Source organism: Pelodiscus sinensis, chromosome 9 (assembly GCF_049634645.1).
Source record: "Pelodiscus sinensis isolate JC-2024 chromosome 9, ASM4963464v1, whole genome shotgun sequence".
In the NCBI taxonomy this organism is placed as follows: domain Eukaryota; kingdom Metazoa; phylum Chordata; order Testudines; family Trionychidae; genus Pelodiscus; species Pelodiscus sinensis.
The window spans coordinates 55,023,811-55,045,546 of record NC_134719.1 but is presented as its reverse complement, the minus strand read 5'-3'; the positions used below and the strand labels follow the sequence as shown (position 1 = coordinate 55,045,546).

The 21,736-nt window shown below is 41.1% G+C and overlaps 1 protein-coding gene across 2 annotated transcripts in view; it reads left to right on the top strand.

The window, feature by feature from the left end:
• The first annotated feature begins 3,192 nt into the window (after positions 1-3,192).
• Positions 3,193-21,736, top strand: part of PRG4 (proteoglycan 4) — a 37,838-nt gene continuing 19,294 nt past the window's right edge. The window contains exons 1-5 of one of the 2 annotated variants that reach the window (XM_006110867.4): positions 3,193-3,295; positions 3,836-3,934; positions 8,199-8,321; positions 11,624-11,743; positions 18,027-18,155. In XM_006110867.4, coding sequence (XP_006110929.3) covers positions 3,841-3,934; positions 8,199-8,321; positions 11,624-11,743; positions 18,027-18,155 — 466 coding nt within the window. In that variant the 5' untranslated portion in view covers positions 3,193-3,295; positions 3,836-3,840. The remainder of the gene's footprint in view (positions 3,296-3,835; positions 3,935-8,198; positions 8,322-11,623; positions 11,744-18,026; positions 18,156-21,736) is intronic. The other variant, XM_025181860.2, reaches the window with a different exon arrangement.

Sequence of the window (21,736 nt, the reverse complement as noted above, 5' to 3'; positions counted from 1 at the left end):
TAGCCCTCACAGACCCAGCCCCCATGCGAGAAGCAAACAAACCCCCAAAACAAAACACCCCAAACAAACCTCTCTGGCCTTGCTCTCAACTGAGAAGCAGGAAAAAAAAGCTTGGGGTTCCCCGCACAGTGGGGCCTATTGGTGCTCATGCTCCAGCTCTGCAGTGGAGCCCAGAGGCTCAGAGACTTGCATGAGCGCAAAGAGGTGCCGTCTACACAACAACCCTCCCCCCTTGCGTTCTTCCTCATTTTTTCAGGAAGAAATGCTCTTGTGCAAGAGGGGGTTTTTGCGCAATAACCTCTTGCACAAAAAGGGCTCCTAATTACTTATGCAAATGAAGCATGGCAATATGCTAATCTGTGCTTCATTTGCATAGGCTTTGGCGGAAGAGGGAAACTGCATAGATGTAGCATTAGAGTCCAGAACCAGCAAAGTACTAAGCATAAGTCGTATCATTTATGCCATTACTTAAGCCCCAGTTTTGCTGAAGGCCACCTACCATTCAGTGAACATTTCTAAACTACCACGCAGTCTGGCAATCTCTGCCCAAGATTGGATTAGGTGGAAGTTATGTAGCTCTGAAGAAGCGTAGGGAAACTTGCATAGTATTTGCTCAGATTCTAAGCCTGGCTCAAGCCAGTTCTAAGGAAACTTACATGAGCACTAAAGTTGACTCAAACATATATAAAATAAAATAAAAATAAAACACATAATGAACATAATGGCAAGTGAAATCAGCTTGAACTTCAAGGCTGGGATAGCCTTAACACTGCATTCTCAAATGATGTAAATGCTATACAATATCTTATCAAATGTAATAGCATCTAAAATATACAATAAAGCCAATAGCCAAAATGTAATTCCCCATCTTCCTTCTTTATTTATGCTTTTGGCCATATTTCACAGAATGGTTTGATACAATATTATCAGTACTAATGGAGGGTAGACATTCATTTTGTTGTATGGGTTTTGTTGTTGATAGTATCGGATGCTTTTTTCCTCATGAGAGTGTAGGCCAATCTATAATGGCATTAGCAATCATAGCCTGTTAGAAATTAAAGATGGAAAAGTCTCAATTATGTCACCTTTTCCACCCCAATTATGCCAGTGCAAGACGCTCCCTACAATTTATTGTCCAGTCTAGTTTTAAATTACTCAAGTTCCCACTAATTTTCAGGTGAGACTAATCACAATAATCCCACTTTGCATCTCTTGGGACCAGCCTGACCAATTTCCTTCTTTTTCCTGACTTCAGATATTTAGATAGTGCTCCTATTCCTCCCTACCACACACTTTCACTGTCAAGTAAATTGCTTACTGAGTCAACTGCTGGGAAATAATGAACTGAAATTATTGATAGATAATAAATATAATATAGTAATATTATATAGTATAATAAATATAGTATAATGATACTGCCCCCAGCATGTGACCTTGAATAAATGCTGAATCTTTTCTGTGGCTATGTTTCCTTTCTGCAAATAATACTTATCCTGCAAGCACATTGGGAAGATTGTTAAGTGCATTAAGATCCTTATATAAAAATCTGATATCACTCATATTTATCATGTTACTCAGACACGTTGGGCAATTAGCTTGTGACAGCATGTTTAGAGCAATATAGGAGATATGAGATGTCTGAAATATCCCTGAAAGCAGACAAATCCTTTGTAGGGAAAGCACAATACTTAGCTTTGTTCATAATATTTTGTTTAAAGTACTCTTTTTCAGATAGGAGGGTTTCCATTTTTTATGTCCATCCTACTCTGGCTTGGCTCTAGGTGTTTTGCTACCCTTGTGGAAAATATTTTTGGTACCCCTACGACCTATAGTCAAGTAGGTGGAGAACACACACACAGCCTTGATTGCCCTTGTCTAAGGCTGGCGCTGGCCCTCATAACTCTGTATTCTAGGTGTTCTCAGAATATTGGACAAATATACTTCTATAAACTGTAATACAAACTTATATGATGCAAGTATGCTTTCTATTTTATACATTGCAGATGGCTATAAATGTATATAGGGCTGGAAGTTTTGAGGTTATTGCCCATGTCATTAAACTACGTTAATCTCAAAGCAGTTTTATTGTTACCAAATAATAAATTTGGAACAAGCCATATTGGCTCCAAGGGAGGTGAACGCTGAGGCCTGGTCTACACTGCAGCGGCAGGTCAAAGTAAGATACGCAATTCCAGCTATGTTGGCGTCGATGTATTTTAAATCACACTTTTGCGCTGTCCACACAGTGGGAGGCCAACGGGAACAATCCCATTGGCTTCCCTTACTACTCATGACAAGCAAGAGTACCAGCCACAACAAGGGTACTTTCTGAGTCGAGTTAGAGGGTCTATACTAGACCCACTAAAATCAAACCCCAGAAGATCGACCACAGCTGCATCAATCTTCCGCATACCATAGACGTGCTCTAAGAATCTGCTTAAATCTATCCATAATTCAGGAAAGAACTGCTTTCTTTCCTGATCTATACTGCTTAAGTATAATCAGGAACAGGGCATTTTTTACTAAACTGGCCCCATTAAAAGTTTGAAGAAGCCCACTTGTAGCATAATTCAATTCTAAAAAAGAAGGATCTGCATGTAATCCTCCAATGTTCTGAATCTGTTCAGTATGAAATAGATAAATATCTTGACTATCAGAGTAATTTAAATGTCTAAATTAATGCTTAAAAGTAATCACATGTTCTGAATTGTGTAAATTAAAGTTTGGACCAAATCTTTCAGCTTTTGGCTAGTTCTTACACAGGAAAATATTCCTTTTCAATTTCCAAGTGTGAGCTGCTAAATTTTGTCCATTATTTGGTACTATATGAATTAAGTATTAATAGTATTATAATTGTTCTTTAAAACAATGTGAAAAGAAATGCTGGTATTAATAGCACATAGTAGTGCATAACTTTAAAACTACTGTTTGATAAGATAGGAAAGAAAATAGAGTCAATGTTTCTCTGCAATGATTTTCTACTGCTGTGCAACATAATCTAATACCTACCAGATAATCTGTTCATTTCAATATAAAATTAAAATTACGTTTTGCCTAATAAGTCTAAATATAATTAATTTATTTTTGTAATTATTTTAAAGGGAGTTTTTGTTCTCCAGATGTTGCTTAACTCTAGTCATCTGGAACCTTTTCCAAATGCTTTGGAAACTTTGCTGTCATAGACAAAATCAACAGAGACAACCCAACATGTTGGGTAATTAGTTCATCACAGTATATTTACAGCAATATATAAAACGTCTAAAATATCCCTGAAAGCAGACATAACCTTTGGAGGGTAAGTACAATACTCTTTATTCACAATATTTTGTTCAAGCGAAATAAAGCTGAAAACCACTTCTCCACTGTTCTAAGCAATAATGAAATGTCTACATTAACAATTTGTTCGATTATTTTTTACCCAATCTGCTGATTAATTTGTTTGACAAGTTGTGTTTTGATAGCAATTTTTTAAAATATAAGTAGTTTTGCCAGCCATATCTCATTAGAAATTAGCTTGCAGATTAAATAAATGTATCTAATTGACTATATTCCTCCTATTTAGGGACTTCTACAAAAATATAACTCCATGAACTGCTATAATTTACAGAAATAGGCTTTAAAGAATGATGTTATTTACATCTTTTTTTCTGCAAAATGTAATGCATAATCAACTTATTGTGAGGAGATACATGGTATAATTCTGAATTAGCAAGGTTTCTTAATATTTTTAAATGATGTTTAAATTGTTACATGATTTTCATTATAGATAATAAAGCATCCATGTACATTTCATATAGTGGTCAGAGTATTTCTTCAATACACTGTTTCTTTTCAGGAAGAATGCAGTACCTAAAAATAACCATGCTGTGGAATATATATTACATATCCCTGGTGTTATTTTCAGCATCTTTGATTCAGCAAGTTTCTTCTGAAGGTATTGTAAAACACACGATGGAAGCAAAGTTGTTTGGAATATTTGGAAACATAAATTAATATAAATAAGAAGTGTTTGCAATGAAAGAATCATTTAAGATTCTACTAAATTACAACTAAATGATTTAGCAACATGGGTACCATGATTCAGTTTGCCAAAAGTTGACAGTCTTTTTAAACATCTGTTAATATAAATTGGCCTTTTAAGTGGAGTAATTTATAAATCTCAGTGTCATGTAAAATGTATATGTACATGTTATGTGAGTGTGTGTGTATCTACAGCTCTCTTTCTATAGAGATAGCCTGCAGATCCTATTAACCTCTAAACAATAGTCAAATCCACTGTTGATATAATCCAATGGGATACTTGGAATTACACCATTGATTAATTTGGCAAGGATGGGTAAAATACTGATCAGAATCAGGACAGGGCATGTAACATAATATGATAACTAAATACTTTCCTTGTCAGTCAGTCACGCACTATCAGATAATTTTCTTGTGGCATTAATTTCTCTAATACTGTAATTACTTTGAATTTCTCTTAAATTCAGGAAGCAATTAGGAAGCAATTTAAATACTGTAGGTTTCTATTGCAGCAGATATTACATAGTTGAATAGTGGTTACACAAAACATTCTCAACAGCTCTCCTCTCACAAGGCAGGAGTGAAATTTTACCTACACAGGATCTTAGAGCCCAGTGGAATTCCTTTTGAAGTGAGTGGGAATTTTTGTACTAACATCAACAAGGATCAGAACCTTACTGCCAGGAAAGAATGTATTAAGCCAAAAGTGTCTTAAAAAAAAAAAAGAAATAACTTATCCTATAGTTCATAATTTTTTTCATCTTGAGTCCAGATTTCACCTATGTTTTTCCCTCAGCCATCTCTCGTACATGGAGGGAGAATTATGGTGTAACAAGCTATGTAGAGACCTGGTAGCAAACAAAGATGGGATCTAACTCTTGCACAGTTTTAATTATTATTTTTATGCCATCTCCTCTGATACACACACACACACGTACATTGTATGTTGTTGAATTTTTTTCCTTGTCTCCAGTGCTGTGTTGTGTGTTATTTCTTGTTGTTTCTTGACATTTCAACTCACTGTCTTGAGTCTTTTTTTCAGCTTGTTTACTAAATGTACAGTCTCTTCGTTCGCATTTAAGGATGCTTCATTTGCATATTTTGGTTCCTGAAGGGGAGGCTGTTAGTACACTAGTGTAGCTCTCATTTATTAGGGGAATTGTTCCAAGATGATTGTATGATCTAACAGAACAAGATCATTGACTGCAGATAGAAGCTGTGATGGTTTCATTGATAAAACAGTTCTATCTGTCAGGTAGATTTTTACTTCTAAATGCAAAAGAGGGAGTCCCCCCCCCCCCACACACACACACACTATCTTTAATTATCCATGATCTCCCAGCACTGCAGCAACCTGGAATATTTTTCTTCCATTGAAGCCACTCTGTAAGATGAATGTCACCCCACTGAACATGAAGAATCCACATGAACAAAAGGAAAGAATGTATTTTATCCTGATGAGCAGGACTGGGACCCAACAATTCCTAAATTTTAAACTTCAGAGAAAATACAGGACTATGTAGCACTTTAAAGACTAACAAGATGGTTTATTAGATGATGAGCTTTCGTGGGCCAGACCCACTTCCTCAGATCAAATAATGGAAGAAAATAGTCACAACCATATATACCAAAGGATACAATTTAAAAAAAAAATGAACACACATGAAAAGGACAAATCACATTACAGAACAGAAGGGGGATGTGGGGGGGGGGGGGGGGGGGGGAAGGAAGGTGAATGCCAGTGAGTTAATGATATTAGAGGTGGGGAAGGGGAAATGTCTGTGAGTTAATAGTATTAGAGGTGATAATTGGGGAAGCTATCTTTGTAATAGCTTCCCCAATTATCACCTCTAATACTATTAACTCACAGACATTTCCCCTTCCCCACCTCTAATATCATTAACTCACTGGCATTCACCTTCCTTCCCCCCCCCCCCCCCCCCCCCCCCACATCCCCTTTCTGTTCTGTAATGTGATTTGTCCTTTTCATGTGTGTTCATTTTTTTAAAATTGTATCCTTTGGTATATATGGTTGTGACTATTTTCTTCCACTATTTGATCTGAGGAAGTGGGTCTGGCCCACGAAAGCTCATCATCTAATAAACCATCTTGTTAGTCTTTAAAGTGCTACATAGTCCTGTATTTTGTTTCAGCTACATCAGACTAACACGGCTACATCTCTATCACTAAACTTCAGAGAGTGAGTCCATCTCAGAATGATATCAGGCATGTCAACTGAAGTTCAGTCTTGCTTTGAAAAGGGACTGTAAGAACAATACCATAGGACAGGGCTACTCAACTTGGGAAGCCCTGGGGGCCACAATGATACTCACAGCATATGCCGAGGGCTGCATCTTAAGTGTGGTTGCATGTATATGCAAATATATACAAATAGTTTCTTTCACACTGACAGGCACGAATACAAAGATTAAGTCAAGACTACACAATACCCAGGCTCCATTTAAGTCAGTTCTGCTGATATTAATAACGTACCTTATTTCCACCCATCTGACAGCACTTTTAATGAGCAATGACAGTCCAGGAATTTAACTACGAAAACGAATATCAACAGAAGACCATTATATTGACTCGCCAGTATGGAGTGTGTTCCCAGTGGAGGTCATGTTCAAAGGATCCCACCCACAGGCTGCGTGTTGAGCCCTGAGTAAACCCAAACCTACTGCGGGCCACAAACAAACAGGCCGCAGGCGGCCCACGGGCCTCATGTTCAGTAGCTCTGCCATAGAATTTCTTGGTACTGTGATCTATTCACTAATGGACAGACATAATTTTTTTAAACAAGCCCAAAGTATGCTGTCAATAGCACATTGCCTTCCGATTCTGCATTTAGGGTATATCCTCTGGACGACTGGGACACCAGTAGTGCATACAGTGCAGCATAGGTAGTAGGAATCGGGCAAATACTTGGGTCCCCAGCCTGCTCCGAAGCCCATGTTGAGCTACCTTCACTGTTACTATTACTTGTACTAGCTGGACTCAAGATAAGCTAACCTATTGCCCAGCTTTTTCTGTGCAGACAGATCCTTAGTTACACTTATGTGATCACACACAGAGCCATCATTGAGATAATGCAGGTTTCACTGAGAGCCAAGGTACCTTTTATTTGTAATTGGAGCAACTTTATTCTGGAAGTCAAATAAAATAGAAACCCCATCTCCCACAGCCATATTCACTGGTCTTTTCAAAGCAGAACTGCACTCTCCCAGTGTTCCATCTGGAGTTTGTTGTTTAATTTTTTGAAAAATATTTTGATTGTTTCTATTCACTTTAAACATTGTTGTAATCATTAAGAGGCAAAATTAACAGTCAAATTAGTCATACCAGTCAGTTCACCCACACTGACCAAATCTTGTTTTTCTAAGCGATGACAGGTCAGATACATATGCTGATCACTCGCCATAAAGCGGATTCATTCAGTACGAAAGATGATCCCACACCAATCTCCAGCTCATCCTCTGGATGAGGGCTGCTGCAGTTTGCAAACCTAGTTAGTGGGGAGGCAGACCTCCAGTTGTCCCCTATCTATTTCCATAATATACCAATCCAAAACTTTAGACATCATCCCTCTAAGCTTTCCTGTTTGAAATATGTCTCTGCATTTCCAAGCTCGGGCTCATCTCTAACCCAGAAAATGAATTCATGCACAGTGATAGTCTGCCCACAGCTACACATTCTAGCTCGCAGTAATCCTCATTCAAAGCATAAAAGACAAATTAACATGTCTTGGGCCCAATCCAACTCCCAATCAATGGGACTTTTGCCACTGATTTCAGTGGAAGCGAAACAACTCTTGACATTTTTTTGCATATTCAGTAGATATATTTTGGTCTAACTGGAAAGAAGAAACCTGCCTCCTAGAAGCCACATCAAACTTTAAAAATATCCCATAGTAGAAACCTTTACTTATGAAGTCTGGATAATGCAGCTATTATACTCCCTAATATAGGGCCCAATCCTTGGCCCATTGTAGACAATGAAAAGACTCCCATAAATTTCAATAGGAGTTGGATTGGGTCCACAGTTTTGCTTATAATGAGTAAGCAAATTAAATACTTAAAAGAAAAAAAAATTAACCACCTTATTACTTTGCCATTCACTGTTTCCTTACAAACCATTCTAGTTTGGCACTGTTTAAAATTAGTATTGTGTGATTTTAGATTTATCAAGCTGTGCAGGGAGATGTGGGGAAGGGTATTCTAGAGAGGCTGCCTGCCATTGTGATTATAGCTGTCTACACTACATGGAGTGCTGCCACGATTACAAGAAATTCTGCACAGAGGGTAAGTTGTCAAACCCCATGAGTTTCTACAATGACGAGCTTTTGCTCCTACTTTTTTTGGCTCCTGTACCATGTTCTCGTCTCAGTGTTCAACTCCCCTGCCCCCCCCCCCCCTTCGCTTTACTTTGTCTCTTGTTTCCTTCTCGTAAATGTTGTATTGCGTCTGAATAGTGAATGTTTTTCACGGATAATCGCCACTTCAAAAAGTCCAATATTCACAGGTACAATAATTAGGCTGCCATGAAGAAAAGTGCCCTGCTTTGAAAAGAAGCAGAGCAGCACACAAGGGGTGAATAATTTACTTACAATTTGGGGCCCATCCGGTTCATTGCTTTAAAAAAAAAATCTTTTAAAGCAACATTTTAAAAGCCATGGAACCAGAGGTCCTGATTTAAAGCCCAGCGAAGTCAACAGGAGTCTTTCACTGACTTCATTGGACTTTGGATCAGATTCTGCTATCAGTTTTGAAGCCAAAAATTGCTACTGACTAAGGTTTTCTTGTTTTTAAATGTGATGACGTCTCACTATGGCCCTACAACTGCTAAGGAAAAAGTAGTTGAAATTTGCCACCTTAAAAACTCACATCTGTTTCCATATGCTGAGCCCAAGTAGTTGAAAATGTTGTGTGGGAAACTGATTGGGAAAACAACAGAATGAATATTAGACTCTGAATAGGTCTCCTGCAATTGAAATGTCACTGAACAGTGCAAATATACAGGTTTCTGTCTACAGGCAGTCCCCGGGTTACATGGATCCTACTTACATCGGATCCCTACTTACAAACGGGGTGAGGCAACCCTGCACTAGCTGCTTCCCCCCAGCAGACCAGGGAGATGTGAAGCTAGTGCCCCTCCCCCCCCCCAGCAGACCAGGGAGACATGGAGCGGCTTTTCTCAGCAGACACCTCAGCTTGAGAATAAAGGACTGAGGGAAGTGAGGTGTGGGAGAATAAAACTGAGCTCTGGAGAAATGTTTGGCTAGAGTTTCCCCTACAATATGTACCAGTTCCGACTTACATACAAATTCAACTTAAGAACAAACCTACAGTCCCTATCTTGTACGTAACCCGGGGACTGCCTGTATTTTTACAAGGATTTCGGCAAATTAGGTTTATTGTCAGGTATCAATGCCTTATATTCATTTTTATGATTAAGTTTTGTCTACAGAGTGTTTCAGGCTACGCCAGAGGGGTGTGAATGGGTGCACAAGTATGGACTAATGTACACTAATATAGGTCTGTTTAAACAGTACTATGTTACCATGCACCGGGAAATTTGTTTGCATGCCAGTAAGATCCACATCAGCCAGTTATTATGCAACATGCTAGTGTGCACTAGAATGTTACTCAATTTCACCTTCTGGTGTGGACTAAATGCACAATGCAGACAACCCCTTCAGATAACCAGGGTATGCTACTTTCATTGCAGTTCAAACAATGGCTAAAACATTCTAGGGTAAGATTTTTTAGCTCTATCATTACAGAATCATAAACCCTGATTACACCACCTTTACTAATTGGTACCTTACTGCACAAATAGCCCCATGGAAGGGACTTGTATTGTGATTAAACCAGTCATATTTATTACATGGAGTGTATTGATAGCTCAGGTAAACCTGATTTGAATAAGACAAAATTTTAATCTGCTCAGCAATTTCAATATTTCTTTGATTCTCTTGAATGATAGGATGGTCTGAAATGTTGCAGATTCTCTTTATTATACAACAGGGTCTTTAGTTACTAAGGGGCAGATTTTTAAAGGTCTCTAGTGGTAGACAGGCAAGTCTGGCTCTTTGTGGCTATGTATTCTATGTGCTGAGCACCCTAGCCCTGACCAAGCGTGTGCTTACGTTTAAACATGCAGAAGTGATGAGGAATCCTGTGGCACCTTATAGACTAACAGATGTATTGGAGCGTAAGCTTTCGTGGCAAAGACCCACTTTGCCAGATGCATCTGATGAAGTGGGTCTTTGCCCACAAAAGCTTATGCTCCAATACATCTGTTAGTCTCTAAGGTGCCACAGGACTCCTCATCGCTTTTGCAGATCCATACTAACACGGCTACCCCTCTGATACTTTAAACATGCAGGTAATCCCACTGAGCTGACAGAGTGATTTTGGCATTAGTAACATGTCAGAGTAATGATTAGGAATGCAATTTTTCTTAGCACTGTAATTTAAGGACCTATTTCTGATCTCATTTACACTGGTACGTATCAGGAGCTAAACCTGACATAAGTTGGGCTACACTGAATTTCTATCAGTGTAAGGTCAGAAGCTGCCAATTGTCTATGAATGATCCTAGCAGCACTCAACAAATATTTATTGAAAAATAGGGTTTTGATCCCTGCACATAATCACAGACGAACTTCAATAGGAGATCAGACCCAGAGAGGGTTCATTACCTGTCTGCCATCCAGTGTAACTACCAACTGACAGCTTATTTGGATCCCCGTTCTGGGTGGTACTGAGTATTCTCAGCTTCTGGTGACTTCAGGTCTAATCTGACCGCTGAAATACACAAGATGTATCTGTTACACACGTACTATACAATGTCAATGGCTGTGTTAAGATATGACAAACATTTACATGGGTAATTCCTATAACTTTCTGAAATCAATGGGAGCTGTGCACACTCTTGCAAGCAGATAAATTGACCCTTACTATTTAATATGTAGTGCAAGGAATTTAGTGGTTATTAAAAGTTAAGCCCCAATGGATTATTAGGAATAGGCAGCATTAATTAAATTTGAATTATTTAATTATACTTATGTCATAAGATAATAAATAATAATAATTTTGTACTCAATTAACATTTTTAATCTTCTCCACGCAAATAATTGCTTATGCAAATAATGTGGGGCTTCTTCGAAAATCTGGCCTAGTATAACATTTTTGTTGACTCTAAATTCAGGCCCTCTGAGATATTTAACATCTGGCCCATACTGCAGAGCCATCACATCTGACTAGGGGGGGAATGGAATCCTCTTCAAAGGAACCTTTTTATAGTGAATTCTGAGATAGTGAAACAGCTTGTAGTGAAGCAGAATGCAAATTCTAAATTGCTTCAGTACACCACAGTGTGCAAATTGCAGTTACAGAGCATGACAGCCAATCCCCTGAAAGCAAGCGGAGTCCTCACATTGATTTAAATAGGCTTCAGAACAACTAGCTCCTTATACGAAGTTGCTCTTTATAACAACAAAAATGAATGACTTCATTATAAAAGGGTTCCAATACAGACCAAAGCCAATCCAAGCCAAAGACAGGCAATAGCGCTGAACGTCTTGCTTTGCCTTGTGTAGAACTCTCCTGTAAGGGACGGTGCTTTGAAACGTTTGTGAGAGGGAGAGAATGTGATTGTGATGCAGACTGCGAAAAATATGGGAAATGCTGTCCAGACTATCAGAAACATTGTGAAGAAGGTGAGTGTACTTCCCTTATAAACGGTTTTCTGTGTTTTATATGTTTGATGTAGCTGCCTATGTGTTATAGCAGATTGGCAACCCCACCTATTTTGTACTTGAAAATGCTCCCATTAAAGGGACGTTGGTTGCCATTAAGTTCAGTGAAAATAGAATGGCTCATTCCCTTTCAGTAACAGAACCCCATGTATGGAAAGCTCAATCAACAGGAACTAAGAGGGGGCGATTAAAGGAATGGTCTGGTAACCTGCTTTTATTTGAACACAGGTGCTTGGAACTGGCCTTCTCTGAATTAACTGCCCTGAGCTACCTCTCAGGTTTCCTAACCGCTCATCTTTTCAGGCAGTCCTTAACTGCTGATAAACTTGTTTAACAATAGAGTGCCCAGGTGTCCGGGTTTGGACTGGTACGTCCAGTCAAACAGGGATGCTGGTGTCTCTGGTCAGCACTGCTGACTGGGCCATTGAGTCTCTGGTTGGTGGCACCATTGTGCTGGGCAGTGGGGCTGGCAGGCTCCCTGCTAACCACTGTGCTGTGCAGCTCCCTGGCCAGGAAGCAGACAGCAGGTTCAGATCCTAGCGACAGCCCTCCCTCCCTCCGCCCACAGGCACAGATCCTATTGGCTGGGTCAGGGCAGGAAAGGAACTAGTGCAACTCGTACGTGCTCAGCAGGCAGCTGTTGAGGGGTGATGTGGCGGGTGCACACGTCTCCCCTGCTGCCCAGCCCTCTTCTCCTCCCATGGCAGGGTTCAAGCTGCAGTGTGTGCCCTGCAGTGAACCGCTGTCTGTCTGTCGCCCAATTGCCAGCACCCTGGAGTCTGAAGTAATGTATCTCCATCTCCAAGTACTGGGAATGGGGCTACCCCCGCAGATCCTATCACTGCACCCCTCCCTCATCCCATCTATCCTTGTCCCAATCTCACCACTGTACCCCTTCCACCTCTCTCCCACCCAGACTCGCCACCTCCCATGTCCCTTATCCCCATCCCCCCTGTAATCCATTCACCTCCAGACACTGCTGCACTGCCATTACGTCCCTATACATCTGTCCCCCAAATCCTCATGCTCCTGTACCCTCATACTCTTACTGCCCCTCCTCTCGCCTTCACTGCCCCCTCTGCCCTTCACACTGCTTTCATCTGTAGCCTCTTCCCTCCCCATCTTTTCCATTCCAGCCACCTTCCCAAATAGGTGATTGAGGCTGCCTCTGGAAAAGCGCATGAATAAGTATCTCTGTGTAGGCAAGTATGTGCATGCATTGTATGTATGTAAAAGTCTGTGTCTTTGTGTAGGGAGGTGTGTGTACTGCCGCATGTGTGTACACCCATGTGAATAAAGTTTGCGGCATAACTTTTTGACTTCTCTTCCTTTGGCTGGCTTGTTCACAAATAATTGGATGGCAAAGTATGTATTCATTTCATAACAAACTTTTAAAAGAGAAAGGAACTCTAAGGCTACATCTACACTGCAGACTTCTTCTGCAAGAACTGGTTTGCACAAGAGTTTGCATGTCCACACTGACATGTGATTTTGCACAAGAGAGATGCTTTTGCGCAAGAGCATCCATGGCAGTGTGGATGTGCTCTTGCACAAGAAAGCTCTGATGGCCATTTTAGCCATAGGGTTTTCTTGCGCAAGAAACCCCTGTTCCCGTCCACACTGCCTTCTTGCACAAGAGGAGCCTGAGCCCAATGCCAGGACGGGACGGAGAGAACTGGAGCTGGGTCTGGCAGGGGAATGCAGGATAAGGGGCAGCCTAAAAGTAGCAGGGCAGAATGGGTCCCCACATGGCTTAGAGGCTAGGGTGTTGTGTTCTAGTCCCCTGAGCCTGACCCCAACCCTGGGAGCTCTTGTGCGAAAAGGTATATCCTTCACAAGGAGAGGAATATCTCTTGTGTAAGAAGCCCTCTGTTCCAACACTTCACTGTAAATTCACTTGTGCAAGAACACACATGCAGTGTAGATGCTCTGCAAGTTTTTGTGCAAGAACAGCTGTTCTTGCGCAAGAAGCCTGCAGTATAGATGTAACCTAAAAGTATATTATTGTATTAAAATACTGTGGCAAAGTTGTGGCTGTGTTCCATGGGTCTTGCGCTCCTGGCAGATAATTTTAGCCTCAGACATGCGCAGTGGTCCTATACACAACCCCTTTCTCTTTACAGGAGGCAGTGTCCGTAGCTTAGTGAGCCATGCTCATCACAGGCTAGTCCATGGTTTTGGGGTGAAAACCCCTTCATAGTCCTGGTCTCCCTTCTTGGGACAGGCTCTGTGTTGGTGTCAGGGGAAGGTTTGGGGGGAACCTGGGCCGACCCACTACTCCGGGTTCTGGCCCAGGGACCCTAAAATAGCAGCAGCAATCATGGTTGGTTTTCCTTCAGGCTTGGCGGTTTTTTCTTTGGGCCACTTCCCCAAACAACCCCTCCAAAATGTCTCCCTCTGGTACATGTTAACCAGCTCTCAGCTCACACACAGCTTCTTGTTCCTCCCTTTCTCCTGCAGGTCCCTCACTGTTTGTCTTCCTCTCCTTGGCTGCAGGTGTGGAGTGACTTCCTGAGGGAGCAAGCTAGCTAATTAGCCCCATGTGTTTTCCTGCCTTCATTTTACTGCAGCCGGCCTTAGTACAGCCATGGCCAACCCGCGGCTCAGGAGCCACATGAGGCTCTTTCCCCCAAAAGTGTGGCTTACGAAGCCTCTCCCGCCCCCTCAAATGCCCCACCGCCAGCTACCCTGTGCTCACCGGGTCGGCAATTCAAAAAGATGCCCAAGATGGTGGCCATCGATGGGAGCCTGATATGGCCAAAAAGTCTAAGCCTGCTTGCTCCTTAAAGGAGCAGTCTCCTTCTTTTTTTTGCTTGACAATTCTGAGGTGGCTCTTCGCATTTCTTCTGCTGCTGTTGGCCACTCCTGCTCTAGTAGTTTACACTGGAAAGAGAAAGCCACTTATTCAGTGCCCTGTATCTCTGCTTTCACCAGAGTGTGGAAGGCTGCTGGCTTAGGTCTGTCACAATATATTACTCTTTAAAAAGTGAATGTTGCTGACTAGCAATTGCAGAAGAACCAGTGTTTCTCCATCTTTGTCTAGCTACATTATAAACTCTTTATTAAAAGATTCTCTCTTTTTATGTGTATGTCTAGCACCTACCACCCTGGAGCCCTGATCGTAGTTGGGATAGTAAATAACAATTGTACTATTAAACAATGTGGAAGTATACATGTTAGCGCATGTTAGATGTGTATGCATGAATACACATATGTATCTGCATGTAGACATGGGAGTCAGTTTCTACAGATTTATTTATATCGTTATCTGGACAAGTGCATCTTTCAGCTTTGTTTGCTTTTTTTGCTTTTTTTTTTAACTTTGCATGAAGAAATTTAAACATCCCATTAAAGTCTTGGGAATGTTGTACTAACTCATGAACATCATATGAGTTTTAAGGTCTGAACTACCAGACTGCTGGCTATGAATATTTTGAACATTTCATAAGAACATAAGAATGGGCATACTGGTCTATCTAGACCAGTATTCTGTTTCTTCAAGTGGTTAATACCAGGTGCCTTAGACGGAATGAACAGATCAGGTAATCATCAATTGATCATCTCCTGTCACCTATTCCCAACTTCTGATAAACAGAAGCTGGGAATGGAAATGGGAATGGGACACCATTCCTGCCAATCTGGCTAGTAGCCATTGATGGACCTATCCTCCATGAATGTATCTAGCTTTTTTTAACTGTTATAGTCTAGAACTTCACAACATCCTCTTGAAAGGAGTTCCACAGGTTGACTGTGTGCTGTGTGAAAAAATACTTCCTTTTGTTTGTTTTAATCCTGCAATCTGTTCATTTCATTTGGTGACCCCTCATTTTTGTGTTATGGGAAGGTGTAAATAACTCTTCTTTATTCATTTTTTCCACACCAATCATGATTTTTATCATATCCCCCCTTAGTTATCTCTTTTCCAGGCTGAAAAGTCGCAGTCTTATTAATCTCGCCTCATATGGCAACTGTTCCATACCCCTAATCATTTTGGTTTTCCTTTTTTGTACTTTTTCAAGTGCCAAAATATCTATTTCCCTCTGTCCATTTGTACTGCTAAGAAGGTTGTATATACCAGATAACACTGATTTTCACCACTGATCTTGGTTCCTGATCCTTTTTGCTTCCTGCTTTCTCAGGCTACGTCTACACTACAGGGGTTTTGCTCAAAAACAGCTGTTTTTGCGCAAAAACCCATGGCGTGTCCACACCTCAAGCGTGTTTTTGAGCATATAAATTTACAGTGAATCAACAGAACAGAGGACTTTTTCGGTACAGGTATTCCTCTTTTTACAAGGAATAACTCCTTTTTGTCAAGAGCTCTTGCGCAAAAAGGTATGTGTGGATGGAAAACAGGAGTTTTGTGCAAAAAGAGCCTATTGAAAGAAGTACAGGTGCCCTGGTGGCCATTCTGTGAATAGCAATCAGAGCTTTCTTGCAAGAGAGCATCCATGCAGTCTGGATGCTCTCTTGTGCAAAAATACATCACTTTTGTGATGTTCTTTTGTAGTGTGGACGCATTCTTGCACAAGAAGTTTTTGCGGAAGATCTCTTCTGCAAAAAACTTCTTGTGCGAGAAGCTTGAAGTCTAGACGTAGCCCAAGAGTTGAAGCTGAGGTCTGATTCTTTTCAGAGCTTAAAATAACACCTTGCCTTACTAAGGCAAAACCAGAAAGAACTAGATTAAAAATACTATATTTTTTCTGCAGAATTACTGCTTAAAATATTTAATTATTTGCTCATTTCTAAACTATCTAATAACTTCACTTCACCTAATCCCCCACAAAAGGCAGTTGCATCTTGGACCTCCAGGTACTTTAGCAAAGGAAAAAATAGGGAAGAGCCCATATTCTGCTGCAAAGCTTCGGTGTGTATCTGCTATTCAATGTTGAAATTGGAGGAAATCCATAGGAATGGTAGATACCTCCTCTGCTGTCACTGCTCAGTCTCCCTATACAGTCTCCCTATAACCAATCATGCAAGGTTACTTAAGAATAGTTAACGAAACAAATATGGATTTCTGTAATGTCTTACAGAAGTTTCAAATTAATATCATATTGTACCATGTTAATCCCAACATAACCCACATTTCCAGGTCTCATTTTGTGCAAGGGAGAAAGTGGTCTTATACTGTTCATACGTCACACAAGACATTGTTAGTAGAGTGCTCCCATGTGTTTCTCTTTTCTGGGTGTTTTCTGGGTGTTTTCAGCACAACAAGGCCCTGGGCTACTGCAGGCTTCTACCTGTGCAGGTTCCATGTGGCTCTAGGAAGTGGCTGCCAGGTCCCTGCAGTCCCTAAGACTGAGCTGGCAGCATCCACCCCTCCCACCCATGAATTTGACAAAAGGACAAGGCTCCCACTTGACAGCCTGTGTGCATTGCACTAGTTAGCCTTTTACTGGGGGAGCTGGGAAGGAATTTTTCTCTCTTTGCCAGACAGGCCCATCCCAGGTAGCATGTCTGGGGCCCATTGGGATGAAGTAGGTTATGACATTAGGATTATGTGGAAATTAAGAAAAGGTTAATGATTTGAACTGCACAATTTATTGCCAGATGCTCCCAGATATTTTAAGTGAATAAAGTTGCAGCCTTGTGAAACCACATCCATTGCCTTCTATCTTTCTTCTGCCATGGCTGGACAGCTGACCTTTACCCGAACCCTTGCTATCTGACTCACTCTCTGATCCAAATTCACACCTGCGGTTTAGACTGACTACTGGATCCCAAATTATTTTCCGGTTCTGGTATGAACATGTGTGTGAAACCTCATGAGATTTCAGTGACAGTATATCTGAACCCAGACCCTGATTTAGCCTCAACAGAGAACTTAAGAGGACTAACCTAATACCTGGATCTGACCTTGCTTCCAAGTTTGCGGCTCAAGACATTTTTTTTAGCTTGGAGTAAGTGGACATAAAAGTGAACCAACATTTTAAAAAGTAAAGCCTTGTTTCCCCTTAAGTCCAATTAATGAAAAAAAAAGTGTTTAGTTGATCTCAATCTTTCAGAAAAAAAGTTTTCTCTGGTCTTAAAGTAAGCACGAGAAGCTTCCGGTCTAAAAGTGTGTGTGTGTGCGTGCATGTGTTTTGCAAAAATTTAGTGGAATAGAGGGAGTGAAGCAAAATTAGACTTATAGTAGAAATGTGTCACAGCTGTTCCATTTCATTTGTTAATGATAATATGCTTCATGCTGAATGAGAATGGAATTTCCATTAACACATTGTATTTTTCTTGGCTTCAGCACTTACTACGAAATCATCATCAACCAGAACAACTCCTTTGGTGACCAAAACAACTGCTAAACGGTCATCAAAAAATTCAAAGAATAAGAAACCAAAGAAAGTAGTTCAATCCCATGAAGTTATGGAAGGTAAGAAAGAAAATGAATGCAACTGGCATTATCTGAGTGAATGTTAAAAATCACTCCACAGTTCTAGCTGTAGAAAACTAATGTGAGATGTTTCCACATAGCTATTAAGCTTGTTCCTAGAACTTATTACATCATATACTCTTCAGAGAAGATCTTAGGCTACGTCTAGACTACATGCCTCTGTCACCAGAGGCATGTAGATTAGGCTACCAGGCATAGGAAACCTCATTCCAGGAGGCATACCTGGGTGGTCGACAAATGCCTTTGATGTCAACACCCACGTGTCCAGACTACCGTGCTCAGCCGACAAACAGCTGATCGGCTCAGTGCGGCAGCCATGTAAATTTAAATAAAGCGGCGATTATTTAAATCGCTGCTTCATTTTCCTATGCCTGGTAGCCTAATCTACATGCCTCAGGCGACAGAGGCATGTAGTCTAGACGTAGCCTTACTGTTTTTTTATGACTTATCCTAGTTAATATAAATGTTAGGAAAAAATGGCGATCTCTTTTTTGACCCCTAGTGGAGTTTCATCCACATCTCAATAAACTTCATATGCACAACTGGCAATTTCAGGAAAAGTCTAGTACTGCAATAATGGAAGTACAGTAGCTCAGGACAGCATTGTATTGACAAAACTGAGAAGCTAACCTTGCACAGCAAGCCTCTGATGCTTCAGTTAAGCTAGGCTGCAAAAAATTTCAGAAAATACCTGTAACACAGGGTGCGTCTACACGGCATCGTTATTGTGAGATAATTAGCATTATTTTGAAATAACAATGCAAGCATCTACATAGCCATTCCATTATTTTGAAATAATTTCCAAATAACAGACGGCTTATTCCAAAATCTGTAAACCTCATTCTATGAGGAATAACGCCTAGTCTGAAATAGCTATTTTGAAATAAGGCATGTGTGGATGCTCCACTGCTGCTATTTTGAAATAGCTCTTCACCAGGGCCATTCTAAGTTATTCCTCCCCAGTGCGTCCAGGGGCTCTAAATTGACACAGCACATCTACATTAGGGGAGCCTCCCTCGGACTAATTTTGAGGCTTTCCTGTAGACATTCTATTTTGAAATAAGCTATTTTGGAATAACTATTCTGGAATAGCTTATTTCGAAATAAGCGTGGAGTGTAGACATACCCTCAGTCTTTCTTTGCAGAATGTGCAAAGCACCTTTTTTTCTAGGATTATGTAATATCGTAACTTGTTAGATTATAGGTTTAAGTTTGTATGCTTACATTGACTGAGAAATTCAGACTTGTAATTGCATTCACTACAATAGTTATACCGGGGGTCAACGATGGCAAATGCTTGAGAGTTTTAATAGATAATTCTTTAAAACTCTTGCAAAATATGCCTACTAGCTGCAATAATCTTACAAAATATTTGCCTATTCATTGCATTAATTTGTCATAGAGAGATGATACAGAGGACCAAAGCTAAAGAAATTACATTCATTTTAACTTTTTAAATGAGAGCAAAAACCTTTAACAAGACTCCCAGTCAATTTACTGCCTATGCAGACATTACACAGGAGAAAGAACTAGTCTGTAATGCTTTGCCGTACAGTATTGTTCCTACAGTACATTTACAAGTGTGCCTCAAGCAGTAGTTTGTACAGCTCTTCCAGGTGGCCCACAGGCTCTTCTATCACAGTGCTGTCCAACCCTTGTTAAGCAGCAATGCTTGCTCTTAGTAATTTCTGGGAGCTTTTTTGAGAAGCAAAATGAATCCTGCTCTAAACTACATGAAGGTGTTGTGTGTCTGTCGGGGGTCAAGGAAGTGTGTGTGTAAGCTTAGGTCTGATAGTGGGCAACACCAAATCTGAAGCAAAACACCTAGGAGGACAAAACAAAACTGTACAATATGTCGGAGATATAATACAAAGAAATACAAGGCCATATACTTATGACCAATTATACAAGGTCATATACTTATGACCAATTCCTGATCAATTTAGATATGAAGTATGACCTGAGTAAAGTCAATGGGGCTACTAACAAAGCCAAAGGTCTCAAACTCAATTTATCTTAGGGTCAGTGTCAGTCCTCAAATCCTCCTAGTGGACCAGTGAGCACCCCCACTCTGGCAGGGCTATGGGGAGAGGGGGAAGGTGTCTCTGTACCTCCCTACCCATACATCCCTCAGCCCAACCTGCCACCCCAAGGCAATTTAAAACCCACTTCACCCCACACAGGCAGTGGAGCGGGGCTAGAGTAGCTTCCCACTGCTAGCTCCACGCCGCTGCCAGCTCGTCCCTGTGGCCCAGGGGCGGTGTTTGCAGAGCTGTCCCGTCCGTAGGGGAAAGCTGTGAAACTACTAACGCATTTTGTGAAACTGACTAGACATCAGTGATACCAACTCTCCTGATTTGATCACAAGCCTCCTGATAATTGGGACTGTTTTTTTTCCTGGGAAGCCCCAGCCACGTTGTTAGAATTAAGCCAGATCTGGGAATTTCACTTCCTCATGCCTCGTGCATGGCTGCCAGCTGTGATCACTCTGATTTGGTAGATTATGCTTGTTTGTTGGTGCCTCGTATTAGAAGAGAATCCCAACCACACTTTTCTCCCCTCCCCTTTTTTTTTAAAGGAAGACTTTAGGTCTCACGGTTTGTAGAGAAAAGCTAGAAAATGTGCCTTGTGTTCAGCCAAAGACCTCGAACACCAGATGCCAAATAAATATGAATGGTATGATAGATATGATAGAGGTCTATAAAATCATGACTGGTGTGGGAAAAGTGAATAAGGAAAAGTTATAAGAACTAGGGGTCACCTAATGCTACCAATAGGCAATAGGTTTAAAACAAACAAAAGGAAGTTTTTCTTCATGCAGCACACAGTCAACCTGTGGAACTCCTTGCTAGAGGATGTTGTGAAGATCAGGAATTTAACTGGGTTCAAAAAAGAGCTAGATAAATTCATGGAGGTTAGGTTCATGAATGGCGTCCCTAGCCTCTGTTTGTCTGGAAATGTATGACAGGAGAGGGATCACATGATGATTTCTTGTTCTGTTCACTCCTTCTGGGACATTTGGCATTGGCCACTGTCAGAAGACGGATACTAGATGGACTTTTGGTCTGGCACACTATGACTATTTTTATGTTCTTAAAAAGTTCCCCAAGTTTACTTTATCTGTGATTTTAAGAAGCCATTCTCTTTTGGGAGGGTCGGGGGTGGGGCTGATTCATGAGTTTCTCCCGTGTCCAGGAGCTGAGAAAGAGACCAGGATCCCACAAAAGACCTGAAACTGAGTCCTCACCCTGACACCCCCATGTCCTTGCTCTGAGATTTTCCCCTATCCCACATCCATGTCCTCAGACTAGGATCCTGCTTGCCCCGCACTAACATTTGCATCCTCGTGCTGGGGTCCCCACCCAGGGTAACCAAAAGCAAAACAAACTACCCTTCCCTGCTGTTTGCAGAAGGGCATCAGCTCAGGCAGCTCCCTGGCCAGAGCAGTTCACATCACAGTGGAGGCAGCTAGCGTGGCATCCCAGACTGAGTGGTTCCCTCTATGTCCGGGACTATATGGGTGCTGGGGGCCTGGGTGAGGGTGAGTTCCCACCTGCACC